At 64.9% G+C, this 24,593-nt stretch overlaps 1 protein-coding gene across 15 annotated transcripts in view; it reads left to right on the forward strand.

Moving 5' to 3' along the window:
- BRSK2 (BR serine/threonine kinase 2) overlaps nt 1–24,593 on the forward strand; it is a 65,577-nt gene that overhangs the window by 27,478 nt on the left and 13,506 nt on the right. For 9 of the 15 annotated variants that reach the window (XR_012088833.1, XR_012088885.1, XR_012088839.1 and 6 more), the window contains exons 2-13: nt 12,453–12,547; nt 14,505–14,590; nt 16,818–16,958; nt 17,644–17,760; nt 18,220–18,253; nt 18,448–18,516; nt 18,599–18,745; nt 20,047–20,078; nt 20,377–20,541; nt 20,680–20,777; nt 20,865–21,015; nt 22,836–22,901. Coding sequence is in view for 10 of the 15 variants with exons in the window: in XM_073005051.1 (XP_072861152.1) it covers nt 12,453–12,547; nt 14,505–14,590; nt 16,818–16,958; nt 17,644–17,760; nt 18,220–18,253; nt 18,448–18,516; nt 18,599–18,745; nt 20,047–20,078; nt 20,377–20,541; nt 20,680–20,777; nt 20,865–21,015; nt 22,836–22,901 (1,201 nt within the window). In the remaining 5 variants the exon portion in view is untranslated. Of the gene's footprint in view, nt 1–12,452; nt 12,548–14,504; nt 14,595–16,817; nt 16,959–17,643; nt 17,761–18,219; nt 18,254–18,447; nt 18,517–18,598; nt 18,746–20,046; nt 20,079–20,376; nt 20,542–20,679; nt 20,778–20,864; nt 21,016–22,835; nt 22,902–24,593 lie in introns of those variants that run through there. The other 6 variants (XR_012088889.1, XM_073005127.1, XM_073005224.1 and 3 more) reach the window with 2 other exon arrangements.

A 24,593-nucleotide genomic window follows, 5' to 3' on the forward strand; every position in this document is an offset into this window, starting at 1 on the left:
CTTTGCATACGCCATAACATTTTGTTGGATGCTGCGTGTTGTTTATTTAGAGCAGCAGTTCAGACTGAAGTAGGAGCCGTCATCCCGGTGGGGCTCCCTGCCTGTGTTGGGCTTGTGGGGGGCTGCTCAGCCAGATCCAAACAGGACTTCAGCTGGGCTGGCACTGGGGGCCTGCCAGCAAATTTCTGTTCAGCTGTAACACATATCCAAGGGCCTGAACCCCTGGGTGGGGAAGTTGTTTCTTTTTTTTTCTGTAGTGCCGTTAAGTGCCTGTCCCTAATAGAAGCTCAGTGAATACCTAATTGATTGACTGATTGATCGGTTGATTGATTGAAAGCAGCAAGTGTCTGGGAGCTCCTGGTTACAGGTGCGTGTCAGGTGTGAGTCTGGGCACCAGGAGGCCTTTGCCCAGCTGTGTTTTGGGCCCTGGGACGTGATTCCCTCTTGGGTGGTGTTTCCAGCTGCTGGCTGCTCAGGCAGCTCCGAGCACTGAGCTGTTGGGTTGGTGGCCTCTCTGCATCTTTCTGTTATCTTGTTCTGCTCTGCTGGGTATTTTCTCATTTTTTCAGTCCTTATTTAAATAGTTTCTTATTCTAGCAGTTATTATTTTTTATGTCTTAGAGCACTTTTATGTTTCTTAGTTGTTTTTGTAGACCTTGTTTATAGATGCAATCACTCATTAAATCCTAGCACATTGGTGCAATCAACAGAATTTTTGAAATACTTGTTTTGGCCAGACGCAGTGGCTCACGTCTGTTTTCCCAGCACTTTGAGAGGCCAAAGTGGGTGGATCACTTGAGGTCAGGAGTTCGAGACTGTCCTGGCCAACATGGTGAAACCCCGTCTCTACTAAAAATACAAAAATAAGCTGGGTGTGGTGGTGGCACACGCCTGTAATCCCAGCTGCTCAGGAGGCTGAGGCAGGAGAATCACTTGAACCCGGAAGGCGGAGGTTGCAGTGAGCTGAGATTGTGCCACGGCACTCCAGCCCGGGCGACAGAGTCAGATTCTATCTCGATAAAAACAGAAACAAGAATGTTTGAAATACTCATTTAACGAGGGCCAGTGCTCCCGCTTCAGCTCCAGGCTCCGCACCTCCTCCTGCACCCAGGCATATGGTCATTAGTCTCGAAGGAAGCCTGGTTGAGTGTGGAGCCTCCTCTCTCTTGGTTAAGAGAGAACGTTGTCTCGTCTGAGTCTCTGGAAGGCAGGGCCTCTGCCCAGGGGCTTGGTGTCTGTACACGCATGTGAGTGTGCATGTGTGCACCTGTGTGTGTGCGTGTGTGTGTGTGTGTGATGGCCTAATGGGCAGGGAGTGGGGCGGCCTTGTCAGGATGAGACAGGTTTTGCTGCAGGGCCAGCCCCCACTCTGCTGGGTGTGACCCCGACTATCCCTCTTGTTGGCCTAGAGAGGGGAGAGGCCGGCCAGGGCTGCCCCTGACCTGTGCACACCCTTGGCAGGTGCTCCGGGGTGTCTGCAGCCCAGCCCACGGCCTGCCCTGCACTCCAGCTGACACAGACATTTTCAGTTTCCCAAGTCCCCTGGAGACAGGCAAGCCCAGGCCCACCCTCCGCCTCCTCTGCCTGCCTGCTTCTAGAAGGTTCTTGAATGTTTTGAGGTTCCCCCGTCATGGCCAGGCTCCCTCTTGTTTAATTCAGGAAGGTTTGACAGGTGAGCATGAGGTCCGCCAGCCTGGGCCTGGGCCCCTCCATGCAGGCCCTGCCTGGACCTGTGGCTCCTCCAAGTCCTGTCTCCATCCCCTTGGTCCCCAGCTCCAGCCTCTTCCTCCACTGCCTGGGCTGTCCCCTGGGGACACACCTCCTCCCTGCACCCTCCTCCCTGGTTGTCTCCCTCTTCGTGGCCTGCCTGGGGGATTCCTCCGGTCACTCCTGTCCTCAGCTCTAGGTGGGGCTGGCAGTCCCAGGGGCTCAGCCTCCGTGTGGCGTCCAGCAGGTGCAACTCCCTGCTTTTCCGCCTGACCTTAAGAGCCCGGCTTGAGCCTTTCGTGGAGAGGGCGTCTGTGCCCCCCAGGGCCCCCTCGGCCCTCTGGCTGGGTGCTGGCAAGTAGGCCTCAACCCTGGAGCCTGCCGGGGGCCTCCCACTAGCATCTTTCATTTAGGTGCAGAGCAGAGAGGGGTTTTCGACGCTCACAGCAATATCCTCAGATCTTCAGGGTTCAGATCTTTGGGCTGCCTGTGGGCTCCTGGCTTGGCCGACCCTGGGCCTCTTCCTGGTGCAGCCCGAGGCTGCGCTTTGGAGGGGAGGGACAGTGTAGGGGTTCTCATTTAGTCTTCACTTCCCAGGAGGGGGTGTCAGGAGACCCCTGAGGCTGGACACGCCCGGGGTCACACCAAGGAGGGAGGCACGCGTCTGCAGTCTGACCCTGGCTCCGGCCCACCCTTGCCCATCTCGGGCTGCACAGATGCCGCCTCTGCTTGGAAGGGACCTGGGTCCTGGAACAGCGTAGGGCTGGGAAGCTGCTTCCTTCTCCACTCTCTGGTTTCCAGTGGGAGCTGCATCCCACCTTTTGTTTGGGTGCTGGGTTAAGAGGTGGGAGCCAGGCAGAGGCAGCGGAGCGGCTGCAGTGCGTGTGAAATACTTCGGGGCGGCATGAGTTTAACTGGAGAGGTTCCTTCCAACGTGAGCAGTTGTCTCCCAAGAGATGCGCCGCCCCTCCCTCTGCACCTGGCGCTGGTGGGCGGCGGAGGCTGTGGGATCTGTTGATGTTCTGAGGATGTGCTGAGGGCCTGGCTCCTTCCTGCCCCCTGTCCCGGCTCCTGTGTCAGGGCTGTTACCGTGGGTGTGCGGGGTGGGGGCGCATACAGCCTGGATGCCTCGACTGAGGAGGTGAAGGGTTGGGGAGCAGGGACCTGGGCGCTAATGAAGGAACGAGGCTTCGATGTCTGCAGCAACTTCAGAGGCCCCTCTCGGGGCAGGTGGGGGAACCCCCAGCCTGGGGAGCAAACCTGCCGGCCCAGCACCAGGGTCTCTGCCTGAGATGTGAGCACAGTGGCCTGACCAGGGCCCGGGAGAGGAGGGGGCAGGTGGGGGCAGGGGCGGGCAGGCTGGGGGTGTCACTGGACCTGCTGGGGGTCTAGCCTGAGGTTGGGGTGCCAGGTGGGGGGAGGGTGCGCCTCTGCCGCATCATCGGGTGTATTCGAGGCAGGGTCAGAGCCAACTATGTGTCGGGTGAGAGCCCAGCCCAGCTCCAGCTGTGGGCCCCCGATGGGAGCATGCAGGTGGGTGATCGGGGTGAGCCAAGCAGATTGGGGGGTGGGGGTTGGCCAGGCCTCATCGCAGCTCACAGCCCCTAGCCCCCTTCTGAGCCGTTTGGTGCCCTGTGTGTGCACAGTCCCAGGTGGGGCCTGCCCTCCTCCAGCCTCTCCTCCACCCTGTCTGCCGTGTGCCACCCATGGGGTGCTCTGGGGAGGGGTGGGGGTCCCTGTATCGCTGGGGGAGGTGTGCTGGCCACAAGGGGAGCAGCTTACGGGGCCGAGGCTGGCTTAGGATTCAGGAGGCTCTGTGGTGGGCTCTGGTGAGTGAGGAGCTGTGGGGACGGTGCAGAGGGGCCTGTGCACCTCCTGAGTTTGCAGTTGCTATGGTGCCCACACCCCCAGGATGCATGGCTGACCGCAGTCCCCCTGGGTGACCTCAACAAGCGTGTGGCCTGGACAGGGCCTCCGAGGTGCTGAAGACCTGCTTCCGAGGACACTCCACTCTGGCAGTCCTGTCCATGGTGCTGGACGAGCTCTGGAGACCCCACAGGCATGCAGGTCTGACCGCCCAAGGCTCGGCTGCCTGTGGGGAACTGGACACGCTCCCTTCAGAGTCTCCCAGTGCCATGTCCACTCCCCAAGCCAGGACCGGGGGGTGACGGAGATGAAGCCTGTGCTGGCCCCAGGTGGGGGCTGCTGCCTGCCCAGGAAGCCCCACAGCCAGTCCCAACCTGGTGATGTGGTGTCAGGAGGATGGAAGGTCTCGCAAACCTGGGTTTCTGAGCTCCTCAGGTGTCTGTGTCCCCTCCTGGGAAAGGGAACAGAGCTTTGCAAGACTTGAGGGGAGGGCAGTGCAGCTTGGGAGCCTTAACTTGGCCAGAGAGCAGCCCGGAGGGTTGATGTCCAGGTACCTCCAAGGCCCCTGCACCCAGGACCTCCCCGAGAGCTGTACCTCGTGGGGGACGCGGTGCCTCGTGGGGGATGCGGTGCCTCGTGGGGGACGCAGTGCCTCGTGGGGGAACCTGGTGCCTTGTGGGGCATGCGGGGCCTCGTGGGGGACCCGGTGCCTCCTGGGGGACGTGGTGCCTCGCGGGGGGCGCGGTGTCTCGTGGGGGACGCGGTGGAGACATTGGGGTCATGGCCGTCCAGGCTTCAGAGACATCAGAACCGGGGACCCTCCCCCAAGTCCTGTCCTTAGTGTCTTGAGACTGGGGGTGGGTCTGAGACCTCGTAAATGCTTCCGTGCAGAGCCTTCAGTTAGGAGCCGAGGCCTCTGGCCAGGTTCAGGCACATGGAGAGTGTGCGTGGGAAGTTCTGAGACCGTGAGAGGGGCAGGGGTGTGCTGCGGCCACAGTGGTCCTGGAATTCGAGATGCCTTAGGAGGTTCCTGATGAAGGACTCTGCCCACGGACAGTCGTGTGAGCGGAGGACGGCACTCGTGAGCTCCCTGGGGCTCCACAGACAGCAGAGACGTGTTCTTTCACGTTCTGGAGGCGGGAAGTCCAAGGTCCGGGGTGGGCCGGCTCTCCTGAGGCCTCAAGGAAACCCTGCCCCAAGCCTTCCCTGCTGGGTGATCCCGGTGCCCCCTGGGCCTGCAGAAGTGCCCCCCACCGTCTTGCTTTCACCCTCATGTGGCCCCCCGCCGTGTCCCCAGCCACTTTTTCCTCCGTCTTTGATAGGAAGGCTGGTTGTTGGGTCAGCGTCCACCCCAGATCCCCAGCGATGCTATGTTGAGATCCATAACTTAGAAACCTCTGCAGAGGCTATTTTTCCAAGTCAGGTCACATTCATGCACCTCAGGCATTGGGACACACATGGGGCCACCATTCTACCTCCACACTCTCCAGCTGTGATGTGGGACCTGGTGGACCCCGCGGTGTCCCCATGGCCTCCGGAGCTGCTCCGTGAGCCCCAGGGAGCCCCAACATCCCCCTGGAGTGACAGCGGGTCCTGCCGGCCAGGCGGAGGGAAGTCTGCTGGGTGTCCACCTGCCAGGCCCTCACCCGCCACTGCCTCATGCGGGGGGTGCCCCAGCACTGGGTGGGTCTGAGTGTGGGGGCAAGAGGAAGAAGGGCAGGGAGAGCCAGGTGGGGACAAGGTGTCCTGGTGAGGTGGCCCCCACCTGCCCTCATGATCCCTCCAGCCAGACAGTGGGGGCTGTGTAGCCAGTGTGGGAGTTGGGGGTAGGTGAGGGACCCCTTCACTGCGGTGGGCCCAAGTGGCAGGAACTCCCCCAACATTTAAAGGAGAAGGGTACAGGACCCCTTCACCAGGACCTGGGCTGCTTTGTGCCCCGGCAGGACGGGGCAGCTACGCACCTGCTGCCCCGCCCTCTATCTGTGTCCAGCCAACAGGCCGTCCCTCCCACGCTTCACCCTCCATCCTGGCCTGGGAGGTCCAGGCTCAGGACCTGTTGGAACCGCTCGAACAGAGGGAGTCCTGGGGGCCAGGCAGGGCCCTGTGGAGCCTGCTGGGGCTCTGTTCAGACAGATGGGGATTCTGGACCTGGGCCTCTGCCAGGTGGGCTCCCTGGGACCGGCTGGCAGGGTGGCGGGATGTGGGGGCAGAGCAGGACCCCCTGGCCTTCATGCTTCCCCTTCCTGGGGCCCCACACATCACCTTGTGGGCCCAGAGAGGTGTTCTCCCTACCTCCACGGGCGAAGAATCTGGGGCCTTGTCAGAGACCGTGGGGTCGGTGGGGCCTTGTCAGAGACCGTGGGGTCGGTGGGATTGGCGCCAAGGCCCTGCTGCTGAGGCCACGTGTTTCCCACTGAGCGAGGCTGCTCCTGCCAGGCGTGGGGACTTGGACCCTGGTCCTGAGCGCCGCCCCGGGGCCTGGGATGGGAAGCCCGACGTCTTCACGGTCCTGCGCTGCATGGCCGTTTGGTCCCGGCGCCCTCAGCACTTGGAGTCTCAGCTCCCCGGGTCATCAGTCCCAGCCGCTCGGCAGGTGGCTCTGGTGAAGGCGTCACCCAGGGCTGCCCGGTCTGCAGGCTGGGCTGGAAGGGCTACTTCCTGGGGGGTCCCACAGGCTGTGTGGGGGCCTCAGGTCCTCAGCACCTGGACGCCCTACAGGGCACTGCTGCAAGTCATGGCCACTGGGCTCGCCTGAGCTCCCCAGAGTCCAGGAGGAAGCTGTGGTGTCCGTGTGGTCTGTGGATGAGGCCCACTCAGTCCCAGAGGTGCGGGCTGGTGACAGCGATGGGGCAGGTTGTCACCTGTGCTGGTCTCTGGGAGCCACCTGGGTGGGGTGGGGTCAGGGCAGGCCTGTCCAATGACCCCACTCCTCGGGACATTTCCTCCCTGCAGCCTGGGCCAGGGGCTGCGTTCAGCACCAAGGACAGCAGCCCATCCCGCGCGCACGCCCTCCCCTACCCAAAGCTCCTGCCCTGCGTCCTCTCCACTGGTCTTTGGGTAGATGAGCTGCCCCCGTCCTTTATCTTGGAACCCACCCCCTTCTGGGTGAGGGTGGGTAACAGACACCCAACGGTGTCCCCAGGTGGTCCTCCAGGCCGTGGCACTGGGTGTGCACTGTGGAGATGGGAGGAGGTGTGGGGCGGGGGAGGGCTTTGGGAGGCCCCTCCGGAGCCGGTGCCTCAGACCTCTGGAGAGTGGAGTTGGGGCCCCATGGCTGGGGAGGGCTGAAGCAGGGCCAGGGCACGGGTGGGAGTGTACACTGGAGAGAAACTGAGTCAGGAAGCTGTCTGGTGAACCCAAGGGATAAGGGCTTGAGCACCAGGTCTCCACCGCCCAGCGGGCTCCTGGCAGCCCCAAGCCTCTTCCCTCCATGCGTCGGGGAAGTGAGTGCAGCTGCTTTAGGTCATTAGGGAAACAGCTGTTTCCTCTGTGCATGAGGCTTGTGCACGGCACGGCCAGGTCCCCAGTGCATCCCCTCATGTGACGCTGAGAGGCAGGCCCCCGACTGCCCGGGTGCAGGGCTTGGATGCTGAGGCTCTGCTGCCCTATGCGGTGCCATGGTGAGCACACCTCACCTGTCCAGCCTTCCCCCTAAACCCAGCTCTCTGGACGGTGGGCCAGCTCCTGGCTCCTAGCCTGTGTGTGTCCATTCAGGAAAGCAAACAGCAGCACACACCAGTCCCTGTGAGGCCTCGGGTGCTCTGGGTGCCCACCTGCATGGGATGGGCAGGGCCACGTGGCCATCAGGGCCTGGATGGAGGCCTGGGAGGCAGCGGGCACTGGGGATGTGTCAGGGGCGGCGCTCTGCTGGCAGCTGGGCTTGGGTCTGTGAGGTGTGAATACCCGAGACGGCCCTCCCAGGGGAAGGCAGAGGCTTGAACTGTCACTTTATTCCTTTCAGACTCCGCAGGAGAACAGGACACACTGGGGAGGACGCACGTAGCCCTCGGGGGGGAGCCCAGTCCTGGCAAGCTTGGTCTCAAGCCTGGGTCTGTCCCAGCAAATCTGGGTTGTGCAGGGAAGGCCCTGGGGTGCCAGGAACTCACAGAGGCCCTGGGTGAAGGCGCTGCGTGTCTTCTGTGCGTGACTCCCACCCGTGAGGTGTCCTCTCTTCAGGAGGTGGTTGCTGGCAACGGGAATGGGGCAGCGGACGGACCAGCAGCCACGTGGTGGGGAGCAGAGAGTGGGTGCAGGCACGGTCAGGATGTGGCAGGGCCACTGGGAGGGAGCTCAGGATCCCTCAGCCAAGTGCAGGTGGGGAGGGCCCTGGAGTGGCCACAGGAGGCAAGTCCATGAAACGGGACCACCCTGCCTGGTGGGAAGCCCCTGGGTCTGCATGCGGGGGATGGGGGGCAGCACCCCAGGCCGTCCCCGCACCTGCTGTGCAACTTCAGTCTGGCGCATGCCAGGGTGGTGAGGGGGCTGCAGAGGGTCCTTCCCCAGTGCCAACACTGCCACCCGCCCCAGGGGCCCTACCCAAACTAAAGAGCAGCCGGTCCAGCCCGAGGTTCGCCTGGCTCCTGGGCCTGCAGCCCCCCATCCCCTCTCTCCCCACAGCCCCACAGGCTTCCTGGGGGCAGGGCGCTGGCGGCAGAGCTGCAGGACTGCGCCCTCACTGCCCCTCCAGAAAGTGCCAGCCCTCCTGGGTAGCGGAGTGCAGGGGCAGGGGCTGTGCTGCTGCCTCGCCTGGCCCAGGCGGGAAAAGGCCCCTCACTTCTTGGACAGCCTGGTCAGAGACCATGTACAGGGTGGTCCTGGGGCTCCCTTTGACTCTCCTGGCTGACTCAGGAGCACCCGAGGGCACCCGTGATAACGCGCCAGTCTGCTCCCTGAGGCCCAGCAACCTCATGGCATACCTGTGGCTTCCCTGGGATGCCCTGGGGCTCCACGTGCCCGGGCCCTTCCCTGTGGGGGGCACAGGGAGACTGGGCACCCGCCAGCGCACGCTCCCACAGAAATGGTTCTGGCGTGAACTGCTGTCCCCCGCTGCTGTGTGCCACCCACCTCCTCAGGGCCCTGGGCAGTGATCTGTGGCACTGCGCGCCTTCCCTCTCGATGGCCCAGCCTGTTTGTGTAAAGACAGTAATTGGAGCAGGAATCTCAATTGGAAAATAAGCCATGAGTTCCAGGGGTGAATAATGAAGGGTGGCCCTGGGCTTCCCCACTCCAGCCTCCCGTCCCCCATCCTCCAGGCTACGGCCCAGTCAGGAGGGCCTCTCGTGGCACACTCCCCACTCCCTCCCTCCAGAAAGTGGCAAAACTGCTCACAACCCAAACATTCCTCTCAGAGAACCCCGGAGCTGGGGGGGACCAGGACACAAGAGGGCTGCACCGCTGCTGGGGACCCAGGGAAGCTTTACCTCGGGGGCCACCTCCGTGCTGGGTTCTGAGGTGTGTGTAGGAGTCTTCAGAGTACTGTAAGGGGCAAAGGACTTTCTCGGCATAGGGGCAGTAAGTGAAAGAGAATGCAGGCAGGAGGAGTGGTCAGAGCTCCAGGACGCAGCTGGGGACGGCTCTCCTGCAGCCCAGCCTGCTGCGTCCTGGCTGCCTTTACCTGAGCCACGGTGGGACTCCTGAGCACAGGCAGGAGGCTCTCGGTGGCTGTGGCTCCTCTGTGACTCCGTTGCTGTTCGAGAGGCCGCCTGCCACCTGCAGCCCCCAGACCCCAGCCTCATGGATGTGGGCAGGCTCTGTGGGTGCGGCAGGCCCCCCCCGTGGCTCCATCCCCTCCAGAACTTCCTCTGGGAAGGTGGGGGCTTGCCAGGAATGTCGTGTTCCACATGGTCCACTGTCCTCACAGCCCTTCTGAGCCACATGCGCTGGCAGGGGATGGAACCACTGTTTCCTCATCTGTGAAAAGGGGGTGAAGGGGCCCCCCCAAAGCAGCGCCTGGAGCAAGGCCAGTGCTCCGAGACTCGGCTGTCCTGATTTGTGATGGGCCCAGCAGTGTCCTTTCAATGTCGGCTTCTGGGAAGTTGGGCCAGGTGGCTGTCACTCCCTCCCGTTGTCAGTCCCCACTTTCTTTCCTTTTCTGGAGGTCGGACCGTGCTCGCCACACCTTTTGGCTCCTGTCATTCAAGGATGTGTGCGCGCACACTGGGAGTGTGCCTGTTTGTACGTGTGTGCACGATGGTGTGCGTGCACTGTGGGGGTGTGTGTAATCGTGTGTACATGCACGAGTGTGTACGGGCGTGTGTACTGTGTGTGCATGGGTGTGTGCACACGGGTTACTGGGGGTGTGTGCACTGGGTGCTTGTGTGTGCTGGGCGTGTGTGTGCATGGGTGTACGTGTCCTGGGTGTGTGCGTGTGTGCACAGGTGTGTGTGCACAAGTGTGCACCGGGTGTGTGTGTGCACGCATAGAGGTGTGCACACACCAAGAGGTGTACACAGGTGCGTGTCTGTGCGTGTGGCCACACGTGCTGTCCCCGCCTAGGGCCCTGCTGCTCTGTAAACAGCATCCTGCCACGCGCAGCAGTGAGCATCTTCTGCGGTCTGATCAGGTCTCGCCACTGTTTAATGGCTGCCCCGTGCCCTTGGTGGCTGTGACCTAATGACTTACCTCCTGTGTGGGGCCATCTTTTGTGAAAATGCAGAACCACAAGGGCCACCCTCCCTGGGAATGCTGTCTCGGCGGCCTTGGGGACTTTGACCACAGCCTCCCTCCTACTTCACCCCGGCCCTCATGACGCCCTGGGGCGGGGTGTGGGCCCTACATCCTTTGGGGTCTCCTGATCACTCCTGAGGGGTCTCCTGAGGGCACGGGGGCTCCTGAGGGTGCCTTGTGCAGGCACTTCTGGGTCATTTCTTCCGTTCTTTGGGAGCCTCTGTCCTGGCCTCTGTATTCTCCCAGGAGTTTGTCCTGGGGGGTTTTAGGAGCTCGATGGCCTTTAGACCAGAGGCCGTTGTCAGGGACCATGCCTTCGCCTTGCAGCCGTGTTTGGGGGACATTGAGCTCTTGCTTCTTTCCATATGTGGGGCTGAGTCCTTCCTGCAGGTGCTCCCTGCCCTGGGGTGCAGGCCAGCCTTATGCCTGGGGAGGGCTGCGCTGTGGGCACCTCCGGCTGCCCTGGATTATGGGTGAAGGGCACCAGGCCCTCCTGAGTGCTCCCCTGGCCAAGCGAATCACAGGCCTCGTGCTGGATCAAAGGCTGCCAGGGAGAGGCAGCTCCCCCTCCCTGAGCACCCCCTGCGGAGGCCCCCCCCTCTGTGCGCAGCCTGTGTCCCCACCCGGCCTGCAGCTCCCCCTGCCTCTGGGGAAGCCCGTGTCTTCGGCAAGGTCCTGGGTCCCCCACCCGGCCTGGGCTCACCCAGATCCAAGCATGATGCCACACAAATGAAACTGACGGAAAGGGCAGAGTAAAGCTAAAAGCCGATGGGGCAGGTGGAGTGGATGCTTAACGCGTGAGACGAATGAAGGATTAATTTCCCATAAAAATCAAAGGGCTCTTGCAAATTGGTAAGAAAATGCACACATGTGCGTGCACCCGTATAAAAACGAGCACAGGAAAGGAGCCCAGAGCAAACCCACATGGTCAGTAAACACTGGTGACGTCCCGCGGGTCACCAGGGTGAGGCCGAGTCCGGGTGAAATTTGAGCACAGCACGTGCACGGAAGAATGGCACCCACTAAAGCCCAGTGGGAACACCAGCCAGGCTCTGGGTGTCTGGGCGCACCTGGGAGGTGGCGTCCCCTGTGATAACCTGAGCCGGCTCTGGGTGTCTGGGTGCACCTGGGAGGTGGCGTCCCCTGTGATAACCTGAGCCGGCTCTGGGTGTCTGGGCGTCCCCTGTGATAACCTCAGCAGGCTCTGGGTGTCTGGGCGCACCTGGGAGGTGGCGTCCCCTGTGATAACCTGAGCCGGCTCTGGGTGTCTGGGCATCCCCTGTGATAACCTCAGCAGGCTCTGGGTGTCTGGGCGCACCTGGGAGGTGGCGTCCCCTGTGATAACCTGGGCCCCACATGATTCCAACATGCCCCAACACGGAATGGGCCCGTGAGTGCACCTGGGGACCTTTGATGGTGGGAGAGGGCCTGGGTTGTGGGCACCCGGGGCGTCTCCAGTGTCAAGACCACAGCTCGGGCCAGGTGGGGCTCAGGGGTGTGGCCGGGCTCTCCTGGGCAGGGGCAAGTACCTGGCTGTGAAAAGAGTGGGGAGAGGAGAAAGGGAGGGTGGGCCGAGGCGGGGAGGGGGACCAGGACCATGTGCCCAGCCGAGGCACATTCCCAGAGCACCCTGCCTGCCTTTTAGATAGGTCTGGGAAGGAAGGGGCTGCGGGGCCACGGAGGTCCAGGGCAGTGCTGCCTAGGGAGCCACCTGGGGCCCGTCCTGGTGTCCTGGGGTGCACATGGGGCTGGCGCTCAGGTGCAGAGCAGTACCTCAGCAGAGGAGGGTTGCGGGTGGGGAATATCTGCAGAAGGCTGCAGGTGGGGGTCTCAGGACAGGGCGTGCGGGGGATGGCCTTCTTGGGCCATGCGGGGGCCTCGAGGGTACCCTGGCTCCCAGCTGAGGGTGGTTGAAGGCCAGAGGGAGGGGATTTGGGTGCTCTGGGACAGGGGAGAAGGCGAGGGGGGCCACGGAGACCCGAGAAGCCCAAAGAGCCGGCGTGGAGGGAAGACGCAGCTTTGTGGGGGCAGCACGAGGCCAGCACTGAGCTGTTCCAGACAGCGACCCAGGGGGCGGGGCCGAGTCCGCCCTGGAGTGGGTGGGGCCGTTGCTGTCCAGGATGTGGGAGGAGGCTCCCCACTTGCAGAGTCCAGCCGGGTGCTCGCTGCAGGCTCCCCGGGCGGGTCTGAGCGAGGCTGCTTCTCTCCCGCAGGCCTGGTGAAGCTTGGGGTTCACTGTGTCACCTGCCAGAAGGTGGCCATCAAGATCGTCAACCGTGAGAAGCTGAGCGAGTCTGTGCTGATGAAGGTGGGCGGGGCCGGGGAGGGAGGCGGGGCTGGCGGTGGGGTGAGGCGGGGAATAGCACAGGGAGTGGGAGCCGGCGGGGACCTGTGGAGCTGTGTGTGGGGGTCCTCAGGCTCCTGGGCTGCCGCACCCCTGCTGGCCCCCTGACAGGGCACCTTTGTCCTTCTTTCTCCCCTCCGGCCCTGCCCACCTTTCTCCTGCCCCCAAGCAGAGTGGGCACCCCTGAGGGGACTGGCCCCAGCTGGGCAGTTGAGTTGCTGTACTGACCTGCTGTACTAGTGGGCGGAGCCTCAGTGTCCCCAGCTAGAATCCAGAGGAGGCCCCTGCCTCAGAGCAACCCCTCGCCTGCCAGGGCCCAGCTTAGCAGAGGGGAGCCCTGCCTTCCTCCTCCTCGGCTCCATGTGGTGGTGTCTGGTCACCGTGGGGTCCGGGCAGGCCCCCTGGGTGGAGGACTCCTGGGCTCTGACCCACCTCTCAGTGGGGAGGGGGCTGCCCTAGCTGCTGGGAAGCCTGACCCTGGGTGTAGAGGCAGAGGCTGTGGCTCCCAGTTGCTCCCAGTCCCGCCCACAGTGGGACCTGGGCTGGCAGTGCAGGACCCTCCCAGCACCAGGGCCAGCTGAGCCCCCGCCCTCCCTTCCCCTGCATTCACTTCTTTTCGTGCAGGGCTGTAGGTGGGGCAGGACACGGGGACGAGGGCCAGTGGGAGTAGCAGAGAGAGGAGAGGCTTGTGGAAGCTGCTGATGGTTGGGGACCCTGACACGTTGAGCTCCCCCCAGCTGCTGGGGGTGTGGAGGAATTAACCACACTAAACTGGGAAGGCCCAGGGACCCCATGGGGAGGTGGGAGCGCCGTTAAGGGCTGCTGAGGGCTGCTTGGATGGGGCTGGCAGGGTCCGACCCTGCCTTGGAGGAGAAACCGAGGCCCTGGAAGTGACAGGACCAGGACAGTGCCTGGCAGAGAGATCCAGTACAGGGTGTAGCTGGGGAGAGTCCCATGCTGAATTTGGGAGGTGCCTGTGAGCCCTGAGTGAAGGAGGGCCTGGAGATGCGGTGGGGGGGAGGTGTCCCTGTCACCTGCAAGTGCCAGGCACAGTTGCCTGCCTGGGAGGAAAGGGCTTGGGGACAGGCTGGCCAACTCGCCAGGGCTGGGACCCCATCACAAGACTGGCCCCAGCCCCAAAGCCTCGTCCACCCTGGCTCCTGAGTGTTGGGTCCCCCAGGCCGTGGCCTCGGCTGGCCCCACCACTGACACGGCAACTCCTCTGTGCTGGGCGGGGCACCAGGTGCCCGTGGCCAGGCTTGCATGTCTGAGGGAGGAGGCCCTGCCCTCACCTCGGAGCAGGACTGGGTATCCTGAGTCAGGTGCCCTCAGGGGTCACTTCTGTCCCTCCCTGGGGCCCTCCCCACTTGGGGACAGTACCAGCTGGGAGCCTGCGGATGGGGACACGTGCCCTGAGCACGGCCTGCACACCCACTCTATGCCCCGCACGCACAGGTCACCTGCCCCCACCTCGTGCTAGTCCTGAGCCCACAGAAGCCTGTCCCGGCCCCTCTTCCTGTGAGGCCTCCACCATGAGGAAGGACCGAGCCCAGGCACAGCCTGCCTGGAAGGGCCCTCCATCCGACCGGCTGGGAGCCTGGGAGGCCCCATTCCTGAGGCTAGGCTCACAGAGAGGAGCAGCACCGAGGCCCAGGCTGCCTGCCTTCCTGGGCCGGGTGGGGAGGGACCCTCCTGCTCCAGGGGACCCCAGTCCTCAGCCCTACAGGCTGCTGTCAGCCCTGGGGCCTGGGCTCCCTCCACTGCGGCTCTCCCTGCCCTCTGCCCTCTCCACTAGCCAGGGCCCCAGCTGAGCAGCCCACGTCCCTGCGTCCCCCACAGCTGGCACCAAAGGTGGCGTCTGTGGGGAGAGAAGAGTGCCCCAGCCCTGTGGGCGTGACATGCTCTGGTCTCTCCCATGCAGGTGGAGCGGGAGATCGCAATCCTGAAGCTCATCGAGCACCCCCACGTCCTAAAGCTGCACGACGTTTATGAAAACAAAAAATATTTGTAGGTATTGCTGGGTCTGAAGAGCTGGGGTGGCCGAGGTGGGGGCTGTCGCTGCAGAGGCAGGCGGCTGGGGCTTGGGGAGTGCTGGGGCTGGAGACCAGGGGTGCCTACTGCACCCCAGCAGCCCTGGCTCTGCCAGCATGAACACTGCCTGGGTAGGGTCTCAGCCCCGGCCGCTGTGGTCTCTGCTTCCTGACCAGACCAGAGACCTGCTTTGTGGGGCTTGCAGAGCCACCAGCCTGAGGCCGGCAAGGGGGAACAGGGCCTTCTGGAGGGAGCATAGGCATTTCAGGGCAAGGGGCCGGAGCACCTGGCCCTCCCCACATGGCCACGCTGAGCCTCCTGGCCTCTGCCTGGGACTTCCCCAGCCCCACTGAGCCATGTCTCCATCCCTGAGGCTCCCCAACATGAGGCATAGCCAGCAGGCTCCCGCCCTGCCTGGACCCTATCACCCCCACCGCCACCGAGGCCAGCAGAAATCCCCACCGTGTCCCAGGCATGCCTGGCTGTGAACCCCACCCCCCCACACCCAGCCTCAGGGAGCTCCTGGGAGTGGGCACAGCGGTCGCGCATGGGGCGGTCTCCTCGTGTGCTCTGATGGGCTTTCCCATGGATGAGGGCTGCTGCCCGAGGGCTCTCTGGCCTTGAGCCCCACCTGACCCTCGCTGGTCCCCGGGCGGCATCCTGACCTGCCAGGTGATGCCAGCCCGGCGTCTCTGAGGAATCAGGCATGGAGGGGGCAGGGAACATAAAGGGCTGGGCTGGGGGCTGCCCTCAGGGTGAGCTGGCTGAGGGTTTGGCAGAACCCAGCCACTCCCCTTCCTCCAGCAGCGACTTCCGCTCAGGCCTGGGTTTCTCGCTCAGGCCTGGGTTTCTGCATTCTCGTGGGGAGCATGTGCTGGTGGCCAGCTCGTGTGTAGCTGGGGAGAGGAAACCCAGGGGTGGGGTGTGGGGAGCCCGCCTGCCCCGCCATGAGCAGGGACACAGAAACTGTCACCAGAGGCCTGGGGGGCGGGGGCGGTCCTGGCCCTGCTGCTGGTGAGGTGGACTGTGATGAGGGGCGCGGCTTCCTCGCTGTGACATGGTGCCGGTGTAGTGGGGCCCTGGGGAGGCCTTCTTGGAGGGGAGGGTGGGGGAGTGCGGGGAGGACGGGCACCGCAGGCCAAGGCCCAAGGACAGGAAAGAGCCCAGGAGGTGGGCACGGCTGCGCTTGGGGCTTCTCCTGAGATCTGGCCCTGGGTGTTGTCCCACGGCCCCCGGACACCGTGTGGCCTATGCTGAGCCTTGGGCCTGGCCACCCCCTGCCCAGAGTTCCCCCCTATGGCCCCCACCACCTTCCTCTGCCGTGGGAGCTTCACCACCACGACCTCTGCTCCCATCCCCACACTGGGCCCCGACTCCTGCCAAGACCAGCTCCTGGGACAGCCGGTCCCCCCGGTCCCCAGTCCACTCTGAGCGTGTGCCAAGGCCCCACCCCTTTGTCCTGTGCAGCCCCCCGACATCACCACGGCCACACCTGGGGCCACTACCCTCACAGGCCTCCCCCTGGAGCTGGTTCAGCCTGGGCGGAGCGGCCCCCAGGCAGCTGCATCCAGCATCCCACGGGCCTCTCACCAGGAACCAGCCCCTCAGGACCCTCCATGTGGCTGAGACCCCATGTTGGGGGGTGCTGGGAGCCCGCCAGGGTAGGAAGGGGAGGGCCACACCAACCTTTTCCTCACCCCCTCCCCATGGCCTTCACACCTCCTGTCTCCCCCTCACAGCGGCCCAGACCGTCCCTGGGCCCCTGGATGTGGCTACGTGGTCTCCCTGCTCAGTGCCCGTGCCACTGAGGTGCAAGGGGACCCCAGGGTGTGAGGGCCAGAGCAGGCAGGGCAGAGCCCCGAGGCCACTCCATGCACTGCTCCTTGGCCCCAGCACCCACCCCACTCAGCCTGTGGGTTCCAAACCCTCCCTGGCTGCTCTGCCCCAGACCCATCCCTTCACCCGCCCCTCTTCCCCACCCTGCCCCAGGCTCCTTGCAGACTCATTTGAGGCCCACCCCCGGGAACCCAGATGGTTTGAGATCTGCCGTAGTCAGGGCTCCTCTCAGCTGCCTCCCCAGCCAGTGGGAGAATGGGGGCGGCCTGCAGAGAGGCTGGCCAGGAGGTGGCTGTGGGAGGCCCTGGGATGAGGAGGGGCGGCCGGCAGCCACAGCTGGGCGCACTGGGGGCCCCGTCTCTTGCAGGTATCTGGTGCTAGAACACGTGTCAGGTGGTGAGCTTTTCGACTACCTGGTGAAGAAGGGGAGGCTGACGCCTAAGGAGGCTCGGAAGTTCTTCCGGCAGATCATCTCCGCGCTGGACTTCTGCCACAGCCACTCCATATGGTGAGCCCCACCCCGGGTGCCCCCCACTCCCCAGGGACCCCAACCCCCAGGGTGCTACCGCAGATGCCCTGTGCCCCAAGGACTACATCCCCTAGTGTGCTATTCCGAGGTGCACCGTCCCCCCATTAGCTGCCCCTCAAGTGCACCGTCCCCCCATTGTCTACCCCTCAAGGGCACCGTCTCCCCCCTTAGCTGCCCCTCAAATGCACCGTGCCACACCAGGTGCTGCCCTTCCCCCCGAGGAACATCAACCCCTGGCACCCCCGCCTTCCCCTGAGTGGGCAGTGTGTTGGGAAGGTTTCTGCCTGGCGCCCACCCAAGGGCTCTGGGAGCCCCTCGGCCTTTCCAGGGGCCATTGCTTGCATCCATGCGTGCTTGGGGGCCCTAGGTTGGCCTAGGCTAGAGCAGGTGTGCTAGGGAGCAGGAGGGGGCAGCAAGGAGCCTGCCAGGGGGCAGGAGGGCATGGCAGGAGAAACAGGGATGCCTGACCAAAGGCCAGAGCCAAACGAACCAGGCAGGTGACTTCTGATTGGCTGCCTATGACATCACCAGGCTGGGCTGCCATTGGCCCCTCTGCGTGATTGGCGTTTGGAGAGGCTGTGGGCTCTGGGCAGGGGGTCTCCAGGGTGGGGAGGTGCTCAAGGCAGAGACTGGCCCTGTTCAGCCTCACCGCCCTCCTCCCCAGCCACAGGGATCTGAAACCTGAAAACCTCCTGCTGGACGAGAAGAACAACATCCGGATCGCAGACTTCGGCATGGCGTCTCTGCAGGTTGGCGACAGCCTGTTGGAGACCAGCTGCGGGTACGTGGCCCTCTGCCCCTGCTGGCTCTGCACGGGCTGGGCTGGGGGAAGGGGAACCGGTGGGCACCCCACAGGCAGGCCCCCCACAAGTGCCTGAGCCTCCCAGCACCACACAACCTGGTGGTTTTGGGGAGACAGGGCTCTCGGCACAGTAAGGGTAGGGTACGGTCCTGGCCCTGGCCCGCCTGGGTGTGAGGCTGGGACCTGCTTACGTGCCTCTCTCCTGGGCACCCCCTGGGCCCTGCCTGGCTGAGCGGGCAGACAGCCTTGGGCACACCAGAGACCCAGCACCCCACCTTGGTCTCCTCCTTAAAGCCTGCCTGCGGATTCAGGGACATGGGGGCGTCTCGCGCCACAACCCTGGGAGCCTCCTTGAGGGCCCTGCGGTGCACCATCACCCCGGGGGGAGGGCCTGGCAGCGCCCGGAGCCCTGCCGCTGACCTCCATCCTTGCCCGCAGGTCCCCCCACTACGCCTGCCCCGAGGTGATCCGGGTGAGTTGGCGCTGCCCGTGCAGCTTTGCGGGTCCCAGGGTGGCAGGGACCTGACCCCGGTGGGACCCCAGCCTGCCGCACCCCAAGGTGCTGCTAGGCCGCCTGTCCCGGGGCCGACTCCCTCTGAGCCCAACCCCGCCAAGGCCCCCGCCGTGCCCTGCGCCCCCCAATAGCCCGGGCACTGTTGTCTGCAGGGGGAGAAGTACGACGGCCGGAAGGCAGACGTGTGGAGCTGTGGCGTCATCCTGTTCGCCTTGCTAGTGGTGAGACCCCAGCCCCCTCCACCCCACCCCGGCCTCTCCCCAACCCGCCTGCCCAAGCTGACCCCCGCCCGGCTGCCCGCAGGGGGCTCTGCCCTTTGACGATGACAACCTGCGGCAGCTGCTGGAGAAGGTGAAGCGGGGCGTGTTCCACATGCCGCACTTTATTCCGCCCGACTGCCAGAGCCTGCTGCGGGGCATGATCGAAGTGGACGCCGCACGCCGCCTCACGGTGCGTGCCCTCGGAGCGGGGCGGCCCCAGAGTGTGGCGGGGGGGCGCGGGGGTGGGCGTGTGCCCAGATGTGTGGACACCCAGGTGTGTGAGTAGGTGCCCAGGTTTGTGGATGTGTGCACAGGTGTGTGTGGGTGCCCAGGTGTCGGCTTGTGTTCAGGTGTGGGTGCACAAATGTGGGCATATGCCCGTGTGTGGGTGCCCAGGTGAGTGTTCAGGTGTGCGGGGGTGCCCAGGTGTGGGTGGGTGCACAAATGTAGGCACATGCCCAGGTGTGTGTTCAAGGGTGTGGCGGTGCCCAGGTGTGGACACATGCCGGGGTTCATGTGGTTGGGTGAGGGCATAGGTGTGGGCATGTGCACTTGTGGGGAGGTGTGTCCAGGTGCATACGAGCACTTGTACCAGTGTGGGGTGTGCACAGGGGTGGGGGGCTGTGTGCACACGTAGGTGAGACCTGGCTATAGGTTACACAGAAGCACTGGGGCTTCCCCATCACAGCCATCCTGCTTGCAGACGCTGCTGGGGCAAGCTCCAGGCAGGGTGAATAGTTCCGCTGAGGGCCCCCCGGCAGCTGTGGGGGCTGGCAAGAGCCAAAGGTAGCCCCCAGCTGCTGGTCCCGACCTCCTCCAGGGCTGCCTGGTGTGGGGACCGCACATGCCCACTTGACAGAAGCAGGTCATCCTCTGGGCTGGCCCTTCCAGGGTAGCGTTGCCCTGTTCCCAAGAGGCCACCACCTCATGCCCCACGAGCTGTCCCTGAGTCAGGGTGGAGAGAAGGGGATGTGTGGCTGGCCGGCCCTCCCAGCCTCCTGCCCGCACCTGCACCCAGCCCCGCCCCGCCGCACAGGTGGGCCAGGTTCTCCTGGCTTCAGCTCCCTCTTGGCTGCTCCCTGCTCTCCTGCCTTGGTTCCTTCCTAGAGCCACGGAGGGGCCCGGCCCAGGCAGCACAGGCACCTGGGGCAGCCCTGGCTCCAGCTTCCCTCCCTCCCTCCCTCCACTCCCTAGGCCCCTGCCCCTACCTGGAGCACTCCCCCCAACCCCGGCTCCCCGCCCCCCGACTTCTCTCCTTGAGGTTTGTGTTCTCTTCTCCACTTGGGAGAGGCAGGGGCAGGGGTGCTGGCCTTGAGCCTCCGGGAACGCAGCCCCCTCCCCATCCTCCTCCCCACCTTCCCCCCACTCACTCGCCCTCGCCCTCTCCTGCTCTCTCCGCGCCCCCAGCACCCCCGCCTTCCCCCTCACCTCCTAATGTGGGCTCTTTCCGTCCCTCGTCCGTACTAACTCCCTGTTTCTCTTTCCTTGTAGCTAGAGCACATTCAGAAACACATATGGTATATGTAAGTAGCTTTTCCACCCACTAATCGCCTGCTTTGCCTGTTGCTGTGGCCTGGAGGCCCTGCTAGGAAAGGCGGGGGGAGGGCGCCGGCCCAGCGCAGGCCCTGCCCCGCCTTGGCCCTTGGCCCTCTGTGGCCTGCGCTGGGTGCGGGGTGCGGGCAGGACGCAGGAGGCCTCCCCGGGCTGGGCACAGGGAGAGTGGCAGGACGCAGGGCCCCAGGTGAGGGCGGGCCTCCCACCCTCCCAGCCGCCCAGGCCCGGCCGCAGCTGATGACCGGGCGGCCTGCCCTGTGTCCACAGAGGAGGCAAGAACGAGCCAGAACCAGAGCAGCCCGTTCCTCGCAAGGTGCAGATCCGCTCGCTGCCCAGCCTGGAGGACATCGACCCTGACGTGCTGGACAGCATGCACTCCCTGGGCTGCTTCCGAGACCGCAACAAGCTGCTTCAGGACCTGCTATCCGAGGAGTGCGTCCAGGGCTGCTCCTGGGTGGGGCCCTTGCAGTAGGCGGCTGGGAGGGGCACGGGGCCTGGGGTGGGAGCACTGCCGTGGAGGAGCCGGCGGCCCCGGGTGCCAGCGCGTCTCGCCCCTCTCGCCCACTGCAGGGAGAATCAGGAGAAGATGATCTACTTCCTACTCCTGGACCGGAAAGAAAGGTACCCGAGCCAGGAGGACGAGGACCTGCCCCCCCGGAACGAGATAGGTACGGTCCGGGGGTGGCCTCCAGCCTGGCCTGCACTGCCCCACCGGGATCCAGGGGCTGTCTGGCCTGACCCTCATCTGTACTCAGACCCTCCCCGGAAGCGTGTGGACTCCCCGATGCTGAACCGGCACGGCAAGCGGCGGCCGGAGCGCAAGTCCATGGAGGTGCTCAGCGTGACGGACGGCGGCTCCCCGGTGCCTGCGCGGCGGGCCATTGAGATGGCCCAGCACGGCCAGAGGTGTGTGTGCCCCGAGGCTGCTGGGCCTCCCTCCCTGGGCTGCGCGGCACTGCCGCCTGGCTCATTGCTGCCCATTGGCCTGGGGTCTTGGCTGAGGCCATTGGGTGGGGCTGCATGGGCTGAGCTGGGCTGAGCTGGGCTGGGCTGGAATGGGCTAAGCTGAGCTGGGCTGTGCTGTGCTGGGCTGGACTGGGCTAGACTGGCCTGGGCTAGGATAAGCTGGGCTGGGCTGGACTAAACTGGACTGGGCTGGACTGGTCTAGACTAGGCTGAGCTGGGCTGGTTTGGGCTGGGCTAGACTGGACTCGGTTGAGCTGAGCTGGGCTGTACTGAACTAGACGGCTGGGCAGGTCTGGGCTGAGCTGGACTTGGTTGGGCTAAGCTGGACTAGGCTGGACTAGGCTGGACTAGAATGGGCTGAGCTGGGCTGGGCTGGGCTGGGCTGAGCTGGGCTGAGATGGATTTGGCTGAGCTGAGCCAGGCTGGGCAGGGCTGGGCTGGGCTGGGCTGGCTTGACCCAAGCTTGGCTGGGCTGAGCTGTGATATGGTCACACCATGCTCAGAGCCATCAGCCCAGCAAGCCTGTCCCCCTGGCCTGGACAGTGCTGGGCCCGGCTCTGGGTGGCAAGTATGGTGTGTGTGGCCAGGGACATCACAGAACTCAGCAGTGATGAGCAGACCCGTGGCCGGAGGAAGGGCGCCAGCCCCCGTGGAGCCTCTGCTGGGTGGGGGTGGGCTGCCTGCACGAGGTCCTCAGCAAATCCGTGGAGCCGGTGTGGCCTCTTGGGGATGAGCTCAAACGTCCCTCACCAGGTGGGGGCTTCCAGCATTTGGGGACAGCCCTTGGGCCCAGGAGCACACCAGGAGGTCCAGGAGCCTGGGCAGTCTCTGGTCTGCCCTGTGGTCTGGGCCTCAGCACCCCAGGGCCCCCTCCTTGTACTGGGGATTTAGGGGTGGGACAGGCGAGGCCTGTTCTTTGGGAACTTGGGGGAAACTGTGGGGAACTGCAAGGTAACTTGGCAGCCATCAGGCTAAACCTGTTCCAGCCCCAGCCCTGGCCAGAGTACTGGTGGTCCTAATTCTGCCAGCTCCCAGGCCATGGTCCCCTGGGAGTCCCAGGCCCTCCCCAGGGTTTCAGGCTGGCCCAGCCTCCCAACTGGGGCCCAGCCCCAGAACCTCCTTCCCAGGGCCCACTCAGCCACAGCCTTGACCCCAGGACAAGGGGCCCTCCTATCTACGTTCTACTGCCCTGGCCTTCAGTGACCTGCATGTCATGGGTGCACCCAAACCTGCAGCCCAGGTGCCTGCCTCCTGCCTTTGTGGCCACCTCCCCGGGCTTCCCTGACCCTGCAGGGCAGGCCCCACCACCCCACTGCCTGCCTCCGGTCAGTGGCGTGGGAGGCCACCCTCTTGGCCTGTGCTGCAGCTCCCAGGCCTGGCTGCCTGGGCCAGGGCGTGGAGCATTTCAGGGCCTCTGAAAGGCCACTAGTCCTGGCATGTCCCAGTCAGACTCTGCTCTTGGCAGGGTCACCTGTGCAGCCAGCAGAGACCCAGCTGCTTGGTGCTGGGCCACACGGGGCTGCTGACTGGGGACGCAGGGGTCCTGGGGGCCGGGGGCTGGGGTGGGGCCGGCCAGGCCACCCTGCCCAGCAGTCACACGGTGTGGGGCGCGCCGTCTGGCCCAGCCTCCTCTCTCGCCATCTTTGTGCGCCGGCCTCAGAGCCGCGTGTTCTTACCTGGCGTGGCCCGGGCCCTGGGGGCCGACCTGTGCCCGCATGTGGCCGTCAGTAACTGTGTTTTCTCGCTCTGTTCTGCTGTAGTAAAGCAATGTTCAGTAAAAGCCTGGATATCGCTGAGGCCCATCCCCAATTCAGCAAAGAAGACAGGTATACACCCCGACCACCCATCCCCGCACCTCCCAGCCCCAGACACGCTGTCCTGCCTCAGGCCGGGCAGGCACATGGGCGGGTCTGGTGGCGGGCTGGGCTGCAGGGCCCCTGCGGCAGTGGAGCCGGCCAGCAAGCCAGGGAAGGGCCCGCGGGCTAGGCAGAGGCCAAAGAGGAGGGGTGGGGCTGCCGAGGCGTGGCACGCCTACCCGCGAGGGACTGGGCACTGTGGCTCACAGGGCCTGGGGCTAGAGCCTCGCGTGGCTGCAGGCTGAACCGCCCCTCCTGCCAGCCCCTGTGTTGTGTCCAGTGGGCCTCGGTGGCCCTGCTGCCCCTGGGGCCGGCCAGAGTTGAAGCCCAGCAGCCGTCCTGTGCCCACCTGCAGGAGCTGAGGAGGGCAGGAGGTGCCGCCGTCAGAGGGGCCTCTGCCTGGGGCCAGTCTTCCAAGCCTGGGCAGGTGGCGTCTCCCAAGGCTGCGCCACGCTGGCTGCCGGTCGGGCCTCTTTGAGACCTGGCCCCGAGCCTACCTGTGACCCCCACCCTGCCTGCCCCCACCCTGGCTGCCCTCAGGGCTGGCGCCATCTCTCCTGCCCCTGCCATTGTAGCTCAGTGTCCCAGCGGCTGCCTGGCCAGACAGGACCGGGGCTCAGCCCCACCACCTCAGGGCTTCCGGCGCCTCTTCTGTCTTCCTTGTGCCCAGTCATGAGATCTGGGCGGGCTCGACAGGAACCACAGGTCCAGGCCCTCACTGGTGGCTGCTGCCACTATGAGGGCTGTCCGCAGCTCGCGGCTCAGCCCTGAAAGCTCTGGGTCCAGTCCTAGCCCTGGGTGCCATCCTGACCCACATAGGCTGGGTTGGGCATGGTGTCCCCGCCGCCTCCCTGCCCCTTGGCTGTGTCTGGTGAGGGAGTTGGAGGGTCGTCGCTGTGGGGCCCAGCCCCCGGGTGTCCAGGAGCCAGGTGTGTGGCCAGCGTGGCGCTCTCCATGGTCCAGGGCCTGGGCCGTAGTGTGGACCAGCGAGGCCCCTAGTGGCCGGCTGGCGGTGGGCAGGCCTGGCGGGCAGCGCAGGGTGGGCTTTTACTCTTCTCTGTCCTCTTCTCTTCGGCGGCTGCCTCGGCCCCTCCCTGCACTTCCTTCCTCCAAGGATGGCAACTGCCACTGTCCGGGCGTGTGGGCGCCGGCTCGTCCGTGCAGTGTGGTGGAGCGACACACGGCCATCCTGGTCCCTGCATGGGGGTGGCGGCCGCACACCGGAGTCTCAGCCGGGCACACCAGGCCAGGGCCTCCCTCCTGCTGTCAGGTGTCAGGCCGAGTAGGGCAGTGGTGGGACAAGGCCCCACCGTCCCTGCCAGCAGCCGCCCCAGCCTGGCCCTGCCCAGGCCCTCCTGGTTGTGAACAGGGAGGGCTGGCCGCTGACCCAGGCATCCCTCATGGGCATCTAGGGACGTGGAGGACCCGGCTGCAGGCCCTGGGAGAGCTCAGTCGTCGGGGGAGGGGAGGAACTTGGCAGCAGGGGCATGGGAGGCTGGAGCCAGCATGAGGCCTGGAGCAGAAGGGGCTGGATACAGGAAGCTCACAGGAAGCCCCCGTCTGTCCCCTCGTCCCTCTGTCCATCCCCACGCTGGAGGGTCCCTTGCTGCGGCCGTCTGATGCCGCATTCTGTGCTGTGCCTGCGCTGCTGGCATGGGGTGG

This window comes from Chlorocebus sabaeus, chromosome 1 (genome assembly GCF_047675955.1).
Source record: "Chlorocebus sabaeus isolate Y175 chromosome 1, mChlSab1.0.hap1, whole genome shotgun sequence".
In the NCBI taxonomy this organism is placed as follows: Eukaryota; Metazoa; Chordata; class Mammalia; order Primates; family Cercopithecidae; genus Chlorocebus; species Chlorocebus sabaeus.